Source organism: Myotis daubentonii, chromosome 6, assembly GCF_963259705.1.
Source record: "Myotis daubentonii chromosome 6, mMyoDau2.1, whole genome shotgun sequence".
NCBI classification, from domain to species: Eukaryota; Metazoa; Chordata; class Mammalia; order Chiroptera; family Vespertilionidae; genus Myotis; species Myotis daubentonii.
This window is the reverse complement of record NC_081845.1, coordinates 40610594-40620374: the sequence shown is the minus strand read 5'-3', so window position 1 is coordinate 40620374 and position 9781 is coordinate 40610594. Positions and strand designations below refer to the sequence as shown.

Here is a 9781-nt window from a genome sequence, read left to right as displayed (position 1 = left end):
TGCCCATTGGTGACAGTCACTTTCTCTTCAGTAGCTAGCACTGAGGGCACCACTGAGAATAAGGCCTTTTTGTGCTCTGCATGGTCTTCCTGCCCTACCTCCTATGGTATTTTTTTTCTTCACAACTTGGGAAATAGGATTGCCACTTGTGTAATTCAATTCAAGAAAGCTTCTGTTTTACCAGAAGCCAGGCATTGTTAGTGTGAAACCCAGGGGTCATGGCAGTGGGACCATGCGGCCCCAGGGGTCATATGGTGGTGAAGGGACCTATTTGCTAGTCCACTGATGCTCCAGAAACTAACCTATCTTCAGGCACAAATAAATTTGAGTCTCATTTGATAGATGTGAATAGGAGATGCTTCTAGAAAAGTGTTACTGCCTTCCATGGAAAAAAATCTAAAAGCTCTTTGCAAGTGGTTTTCGTGCTTACCATGTCATCCATTACCAAGTTCATGGTTCCATGCCCACCAACTGCATGTTCAGAAAGTAACGCTCCTTCTTACATGTGGACACTCGAAACTGCCTGATTTTTTTTAATGTTTCTTCTTTATATCCACTTAAACATCTGTGCCAAGAACTTGAAATGCTGCCAACATGTAACTGTGGGGTTAAGAAAACCAGAACCCTATTGTCATAAACGTGCCAAATGGTGCTGGTTGCACTACTAAATTCTGCAGAACCATTGTGGTAATAATTTTTCAAAACAAAGCCCAATAAGACCCAGAGTGTAACAGTTACTGTCATAAATCATAGTTCTTTACTTGGCAGAGCATGTCTTTTTTTCTGGAGAGTTATATATCTTGGGAACACTTGTGCACTTGGCTGTTGAATGAAACATTACATAAAAAGCTAACATTCACTAGGAGCACACGTCTACCCTGCCAACCTCCGCACAGTTGGGTTGAGGCTTCATGCAGCTGTTTGTAGGGCAAGGACAAGACTGAAGAAATAATCATTTTCTGAGTCTTTCCTTAAAATAAAAGCTCTGTTCAGAAATGATGCATTCCATTCTCCACTATAAAGGAATATCTACACTAATAAAAGAGAAACATGCAAATTGGTGTCACTCTGCTACACCCACCAGCCAATCAGAGCAATTATGCAAATTAACCCAACAAAGATGGCAGTTAATTTGCATATGCAGGCACAGAGCGAAGACTGAAGACAGTGTAGAAGGAAGCGAAGCACTGCAGAAGGGAGTGAAGCACTGGAGAAGGGAGGGAGCCGAGGCAGCAGAGATGCGAGCGGAGCTGAGACAGCAGACACAGGAGCAGAGTCGAGGCAGCGGAGATGGGAGGGAGTGAGGCAGCAGTGCTTTGCTCCAGCCATAGGAAGCCCTATTCTTGCAGGAATCTTCCTGCAATGGGCCTCTAGTATAGAATAAATGGATATATGGTGGCATGGGAGTTTATGGGCACATTTCTAGATTTTTCCCCCCTTTGGGAATTAGGAAACCAATTTATCTAATTTTCCGTGTGTGTGTGTGTGTGTGTGTGTGTGTGTGTGTGTCTAGACTTTTTTCTAAAGGAGATAATGGGGAAAGGCCAGAGCAGAGAAAATGAAAATAAGGTAAAACCAGGCCTTTAGGGCAATCTGGAATAGAAAGGAAGGTTGAACCACAGAGGATGGCAGCTAAAAAAGTTAATAAGAGAGAATTTACATAGAATGTGATTACTGGGCCAATTCGGAAGACATTTTTTCTTTAGGAGACCATAGGGTTCTTTGCCCACAACATGTCCATTATTAACTTCTGGCCATTAATAACAAGTCTGATTATTCTGAACTCTGGCTACCCCTTCAGCGTCTACTTATGGGTACATAGCAGCTACAAGAAATGTTTCAAGACCTGGGGGTAAGCCTTCCACCACATCCTTTTTCAAGCTTCAAGTCCTCCGAAACCTCACGTCCATTCGCTCAAAGTGCTGCTGAGTGCTGCTCCTTAAATTAGAAGTGATTTTAATCTCCATACAGCCTTAATCATGTAATTTAAGCAAAAAAAATCTTAACAAGATTTCAAAAAGGTATTTTTAACCTGATTTATGCAAGTACTCTCTATGCCCGGTTTCACAGAATACTATAAACTAACAAACTCTCTCCTAGTTAACTCCTTCCAGGTTTAAAAGTAAAGAACCCAAGTTGGCCAGGTACACATTCCTCCTCCCTGGATTTAAGATAGAAGCTTTAATTTAACATAAACTCGAATGCAGTCACCTTGTGGTTTTCTCCCACCCCAACCAGAAAAGAAGAGGAGGTGATCGGTAAGTGCCAATGAGTGATTTTGGGAAGAAATTCTCCCCGGTGTTAACAGGAGGGGTTGTTCTCATGGGATTGGGACTAAGCTTCCCACCTTTGGGTATCTGGAGGTGTCACCTGTGGATGGTGGCAAGCAGCTGTCCTACATTGCTGGTGAGGGGCAGAGCACAGGAAAGGGAAGGAAACCCTAGGACTTTGGTTTAAATCGCAAACACTGACACCTATCTTCTGGGCTTTTTCCTTTCCCTGGAGGGAGGGAGTAGGGTCCCCTTCCTGGGAGGCCTTAGAGAGGAGTCAGGTTGTTTGGAAGCACAGATGTACCAGATGCTCTGGCAAGCCCTTCCTAGTTCTATAATTCAATGATTTCTAAAAGGCTGTGGGTTCAATTCCCGATCAGGGCACATACCCAGCTTGCAGGCTCCATCTCAGGTTGGGGCTCTTGTGGGCAGCAGCCGATTAATGCTTCTCACATCAATGTTTCTCTCTCTCTCTCTCTCTCTCTCTCTCTCTCTCTCTCTCTCTCTCTCCTCTCTCTCTCTCTCTCCCCCACCTTCCTCTCTATATAAATCAATAAAATAAAATAAAAATTATTCCACATTTGAGTTCTTTCCAAGGATCCCGAAAGGGAGCATGGTGCCACTCTCACCTGGCATCTGGCATTCTGCAAAGCAACCTCTGAACTAGCAGCCTTTCAGTGCAGTTACTCCATGGGAAAAGAAGGGGTGCTCCTCACCTTGCCTCCTCCCATCAGCATGGCTTCCCTTGAGTGCTGTTTCCCATCCACACAGGCAAGGAGGAACACTGTCCCCTTCCATGTAACCCTTCTTTGCCTCCAAGTTTTAGTACAAGTAACAGATAGTGAGTTGTTGAGACCAACCAACTAAGGATCATTAATGGGGTGATTTCACTCCTTCCATGGTCCCCTGGGCCAGAGTCTAAAAATACACCCAACCTGAGGTGGGAGCTGAGATCATGAGCTCTCCCTGTAGTGGGAAGAGCAGCGAACCAGGGGTGCAGACACTTCATTCTAGTCCTGGTTCAGAGCCTTGATACCTGTGTGCTCTCAAGAAAGTCCTGGAACTTCCCTGGGCCTCTGTTTCCTGATCCATAAAATGAAGGAGTCATTCCTACTGTAAGTTGGCTTCCTGCTCTTTGGGAAGTACTACATCTCTCAGATGCAAAGATCCCATCGTTTTCTCTTATTTCCTTTGGGTTTGTTTTTGGCACTCTGATCGTTGCTATGGCAGATAGTAATTTAGACAGATGAAGCAGAGAGAGATGTCAGAGAAAATGTAAATGGGGGGAGGCTTGTATGGAGAGAAATATTGCAGCTTCTTCTGGCAAAAGAGATTGGGCTTACGAAGGTCCTGCTAATTTGTGAGGACCAGGAACTTTCCCCAGGAACTAATATGCTCATCTGAAAGGAATCAATATTCTTTTCATGGACATAATGGGTTGTGCTGAAGTCAGACCTCTGCTAAGCTTCTGCATGAATTCTAGGCTGTTTAGTTTAGTGGGTTCAAGGGGAGAGGGGTTCTTCATAGTTTTTAAGCAAAGGCATGCTTATAGGAAAGATTTAAGTTTGTTGCCACAAAAAGAAAAGGGAGACAACATGACTGGTAGCTAAAGAAGAGAATCAGAACCCAAGAAACGTTTTGGTTAGCAAACCAATCGAGGCTTTAATAGTGTTCTAACGGTTCAAGGTTTTAAAAAAGGAATAAAGAAAAATGAAGCAGAGAGAGGGAGGAGGAGAGAGGGAAAGGTTAAACCAAGACAGAAACTGTGAGTAGATAGATGTGAAAGGGGCTGAAAATAAGTGAAAAGTGAAAAATTACTTTATGAATAAACCGTTAAAAAATAGTGAGTGAAAAAGCAATTGTGCTTCCAGTTATTACTGAATCACAAGCTCGTGGAGGCCAGAGGCTGACCTGAGCAGCGACTCCACACTTAACCTGCGCGCAGCAGCTGGTGCAGGGCCCTTCCGTGGGCGGTCGCCGTTTTCTACTTGAGTGTCAGTTTCATTGTGATTACCCTCCATCACAAACGGAATGTGGGCCGTTTTGCCCCCACTCCTTGAGCACAAAAGCCATGACTTGGTCATCTCTCCAACCTGCTGACACTAACAAAGCCGGTGACACCCTCGGAGGACAAACAGGACACAGACAAACCAAGTAGGGACAGGGGAAGGCGAGCAACCCTTCTGAGGGAAGGAGAAGCCCGCGAGTTAGTGAAGCCTGAATCTTCGGCCTGTCCCTGCCTCTTTCTGAAATTGAGACTGTGATTTCATGCTCAGTGCTCCCTGTCCTCTCGGTGGTATGTTCCCACAGGGATACAGGGTCTTCTGTGCCAAGACCCGATGGAATATCCTTCTGGGGAAAACATCTGGGCGCAGGGCTAGCAAATCAAATGCCAACCATAGCAGCACTGCCTCCGCCCCACGCAGACTTGAGGAAGCACTGGGAGCACTGGGAAGTGAATCAGGTCTCCCGGCCTGGCCTCGCCCTCCCAGCCTCCAGCAAGAGCCCTGAGGAACGGAAGTGCTCGGGCACCCAGCAGAAGGCAGGTCACGCGTCCTGAGGAATGGCTCATACAGATGGTACAGCTATTTCCAAAGTGGCAGGGCAGCTCCTCTTCCCATTCCAAGCATGGAACGCACGTCTGTGTCGGCACTGCTGGCACTCAGCTAACGTCTGACTGTCTGCTTCAACAGAAAGGCGGTGGGGAAGGGGTGGTCCCAGATCCCGGGGTCACTGTCGTGGGACTGCTTTGTAGGTCAGCGCTCGCCCACCCTGAGCACACCCCTGTCTCTGGCAGACTCCGGGGAGGCAGGTGGCCCACGGGGGAGCATTTGACCCAAGTGACCCGTGAAGCAGCTAGCCCCCATGCGTACAGCTGGCTGTACAATCAAAGAAAGAGGCTCCATTTTAATGAATCTGTTTCATTTTTAATAACCAGGGTACAACTGTGTAGTTTTGTACATCTGGCTAATGGGCTGAGATTTTCCTCAAAACAGATCCTGGTATCTGCTCTTGCTGTTGCTGCGAAAGGTACCTGGCCTCGTGCTGGTAGAAGGTTTATGGCGATATGCTTTCCTCCTTGAGCTGTTTTTGTTGTTTTGTTTGTTTTGTTTTTTTTTTTGCTTGAAGGAGGTAGGTAGTTGGGCTTTGAGTATCTCCATCCTGGAAACGGGAATGTTAAAGCATGGGAGGTCAGGAGAGATGCCCAGATGCCCGAGCCACCCGATGAGCTGCAGCTGGACCTGGGAACCAATGCCCAGCTTCCTGCCTCTGCTTCCTACATTAGCAGGTTAGACAATGCTGCTATTGCCGAGCTGGGCAGGGCCCATGGCAGCCACTGATGTTTGTACTTCGGGCAGGCTTGCCAGAACAGCAGCGTCTCATAGCATTACATTACTGTCTTTGCTGCAGGAGCTCGACTCTTAACTAGTTCTGCAGACATTTCGAGAAAGCAAGGAGCAGACAGAGTCTTGGGGAACTGTGGCTACTAGAGCCCCTTATTTGGAATCTATCCCACTCAGAACGCCACACCCCTGTCAGGTCTCTGAAGCCCAGCTGCTTCCAGGTGACCCTTTACGGAAAGATGTTCATCACTCTGGGGGTGGCCAGTCCCCCTCAAAGTGCCACATCGACTGTTTCTGTGTGTTAGCGGAAGCGTGGGTGTCAGACTTCAGTAGCTCTGTGTCGGCCACAGGTCAGCAGCGTCCCAGAAAGGAAACTGAGGCACAGAGATAACTCCACCCTGTCAGAGCATGCCTCAGAGACCTGGCAGCTGCAGCTGAAGGGCACAGTGATCCTCAGATAGAAGGTGTTGGGCAACGGCAAAAATTCAGATGCTATTTTAGATAAAGTGGCTTTAGGTTCTTTCCACTTTAAAGCATGGAGGGTCTGTGTTTTCTACAAAGAAGAGGAAACGTATAAATGGAATATTTTCTGCTTCAAGTACACATTTAAAAAAAAAAAAAGCTTTGTTACTTCTGAGTTAAAGAAGGTATGTTCTCTGTTTTAAATATTGCCCATATATAGTTAACCAATGTACTAGTACCTGGAGGCAGAGACGAAAGTTGAGAAAGAGCAGTCTGTTCTACCCTTTTGTTCCCAGGCAATGTAATCCCAAAAGGCACGATTCCTCTAGGAATTATCTGTAGGCTTTCAGCAAGGCCACCTGCTATACAGCTTTTGCAACCACCAGAAACCCTGCACGATTTATAGATGGATCGCTTCAAATTGGTAGTTTTTGTCTTCTCTAGTTTTGACCTACACGTGGATTCCAGACTGAAACGTACATTATCTGAAGCAAACCATTCAGCCCATCTTAGATAGGTTACAGCTGTTTCAATCTCCCCTCCAACGTTAGTGTAATCGCATAATATATTATTGTTCATCTATATATAGCCTAAAGAATGATATGCCCTTAAGGGGGTTGGAAAGAAAGAAAGAAAGAAAGAAAGAAAGAAAGAAAGAAAGAAAGAAAGAAAGAAAGAAAGAAAGAAAGAAAGAAGGGAGTCTTTAAAAACTAGCTGTATTACTTAGAAACAAGAGAAGTGTCTCAAATTCAGCTCCAAATCTTGTTCACCCGAGGGAAGTGAAGGCTTCACCCTCCATGGCACTGTGGGCTTCTCCAAAAGAGAGGCATATGTTTCTGCAAGACAAGAAAAAAGAAAAGAAAAAAAAGACTAAGGGTGCACAGACTTCCTTCCGTGTTGGGCGCTTCTCCCTTCTAAGGGGTGTTTGAAAGTTTTTCCTGTGCTTCTAGCTGAGCAGAAACCACATCACGTCTTTTGTCACTGTCTTTGCTCACCACTGGAGACCCTGGTGGTTAGAGAGGGAAAGTCCCTTTCAATGGTGCCTGTGGGGGTAGAAGGTGTTGGGGGCCTGGCAGGGGGGTGGTGGGAGAGGGGAGAGGAGAGATCATTATGGTTTCCTCTCTGGCCTGGATGGGGCACCCAACCTGGCCAGACTCTCCCATCATCAGAGCAGCAATGCATATCTTTTTATGCCCCTGATCGTTTCAGGGCGATGGGGACGAGATCATTAGACACAGGAAAGAACATGTAGTTCAAGAGCTCTGTGTTTCTGGGAAGCCCGAGGGGTGGCCACAGTTACCTCTGTGTAGCTTGAGACCAGCTTATACCTGACTCCTTAGCGCCTGTTCCCACGGGTTAGAAGGACACGGAGAGAGGTGGGGGCACAGTCACATATTTGGTTTGAGCTGTTTTCGGCAGTCTCTGAAGTGACATTTCTGTTCTTTTATTTTTTAACTCCGATTTAAACAATAACAAACTCTACCATGTCTTGACCATTTTTAAGTGGCAAGTGTTTGCTACTTTGTGCAGTAGCATGAACTCTGTGCACACCGTGTGCCACAGATCTCTAGAACGTTTCCACCTTGCAAAGCAGAGCTCAGTGCCCACTGGTTGCCGCCTCCCCCTTCCTTCTCCCCCTCAGCCTCCGTGTAGTGCCATTTCCTGATCACGCCACTAACTCTGAGTGTTTTTCTTTGGTTAAACCTATAACCTTGATTTCCATACTGAGACCTGTTTCCAGTTCACGCATCAGCCGGCCTGTTTAGGGAGCAGATTCACTCTGCCATGAATATTCATCACTTGCTCTGATCTGGATGACAAAAGCATGTCCTCAGCACTCCAGCTGGGCTCCAGCAGTTTATAGCATTGTTATTTGCACCACCGAACCAGTCAGGAATGAAAATAACAATCAACCCCTGGGATGTTTACAAGCCTCCTGGCCTATGGCACATGTAATTTAGAGCTGCCATCTTGTCTCCTCTCCCTTAGTGGGATGGAATGTCCTCTCCAGCAACCTGCTGACTCTAGGACTATGGGAGGAGAAGGCCCTTCGCCTCCAATTTTCTAATGGAGCCTGGGTTGCAATCATCTCTGGCGGCTGGCTGTTTGGATTCGGTTGCTCCGCGACACTTCCTCCTACAAGTCACTCCAGCAGGCAGGTAAGTACTCTCAACCAATGAGCACAGGCAATTCGTCATTCCCTGAAAATAGAGTTGTCCCTCCAGTCCGTCCAGTTCCCGCCCCCAGCGCCTGGTGTGGGGACAGAGGGGGAGGGGGGGCCCTCCTTGCTGGAAGCCACATTCCAGGGGGCGTGGCTCTTCTGCAAGTCACTGTGGAGGGTGGTGCCTCATGCCTGCAGCCACCCTCCAAGTGCTGTCTTACACAACAGTCATGAACTCTGGAATGTCTCTGGTCATTTACAGCCTGACTGGGTCACTCCATAAATGACACTGTCAAGCTTCAAGGCCCAGAAGGAGGTGGCCTTGTTTTTCAAGAGCCCATTTTCTCCCACCCAGAACAAAGCTTCCAGAACGCACTTCTTGCTCAGAGACTTCTAAGAGAGCAGAAATTCAGGAGTAGGGAAATACATGACTAGATTACAAAGCACACACCAATGGTGCAGATGCTTTAGAACACACTGAACAATTTGATCAGACTCTTTGCAGATAAGCTTTCTAGAAATTAGGTGGGCACTTCTTAGAGTCACTTTCTGTCTTCCTCACTCTTACCTTGACTTTTTCCTTCTTCGGTTCACTTCCTTCATGAGATTATTGAAGAGAGCGACAGATAAAGGTTCCAAAGAACATATGATTCATGAGTCATGCCTATTTTTTGCACTGCAGTATTCATTTTAAATGGCATTGTTCCAATAGAAGAAACAGAAAGTAAAAATCCACCTTAAGTAGTGATTTGGCTGCCTCTGTAATACAATCAAAATTATGAAAATAGCTTTCCCTGCTGATAGCTCTCGCAGACATGGTGAACGTTCCTAAAACCCGCCGAACTTTCTGTAAGAAGTGTGGCAAGCATCAACCCCACAAAGTAACACAGTACAAGAAGGGCCAGGATTCTCTGTATGCACAGGGAAAGCGGCGTTATGACAGGAAGCAAAGTGGCTATGGTGGGCAGACTAAGCCGATTTTCCGAAAAAAGGCTAAAACTACAAAGAAGATTGTGCTGAGGCTTGAATGTGTTGAGCCTAACTGCAGATCTAAGAGAATGCTGGCTATTAAGAGATGCAAGCATTTTGAATTGGGAGGAGATAAGAAGAGAAAGGGTCAAGTGATCCAGTTCTAATCTTCATATTTTGTTTGATTATATGACAATAAAATCATGGTATGTTAAAAAAAATTATGAAAATAATGCCTCCCATATGACTTATACTGTATTAGAGGCCCAGTGCATGAAATTTGTGTATGGTAGGGTCCCTAGGCTTGGCCGGCAATCAGGGCCGATCAGGGCCTTCCTGCTGCCAGCCAGGGCCTTTCTTCATTCCATGCCACCCCCTGGTGGTCAGCACATGTCATAGTGAGCGTTCGAACTCCAAGTCTCCCGGTCGAATTCCTGGGAGGACACTTTGCATATTAGCCATATATCAACCTGTCACAGCCATGTTCTCATTTTATCCTCACAGATACCCTTTGAGGTAGTTTCTATTACCCTACTTTATATACCAGGAAACAGAGGCCCAGAGAGATCAAATAA

At 46.3% G+C, this 9781-nt stretch overlaps 2 protein-coding genes across 2 annotated transcripts in view; one reads left to right on the top strand and one right to left on the bottom strand.

The window, feature by feature from the left end:
• Positions 1–6799: 6799 nt before the first annotated feature.
• The window catches only part of ATG5 (autophagy related 5), a 187276-nt gene continuing 184294 nt past the window's right edge, over positions 6800–9781 (bottom strand). Inside the window, exon 8 of the mRNA XM_059700820.1 lies at positions 6800–6912. Coding sequence (XP_059556803.1) covers positions 6800–6912 — 113 coding nt within the window. The remainder of the gene's footprint in view (positions 6913–9781) is intronic.
• On the top strand, positions 9020–9427 carry LOC132237035 (large ribosomal subunit protein eL42-like). Its single transcript, XM_059700817.1, has one exon. The coding sequence runs from the start codon at positions 9053–9055 to the stop codon at positions 9371–9373; it is 321 nt and encodes a 106-aa protein (XP_059556800.1). The 5' UTR covers positions 9020–9052; the 3' UTR covers positions 9374–9427.

Excerpts from the sequence above, each read along its gene's own strand:
- LOC132237035 (XM_059700817.1), top strand. The coding sequence starts at position 9,053 with ATGGTGAACGTTCCTAAAACCCGCCGAACTTTCTGTAAGAAGTGTGGC.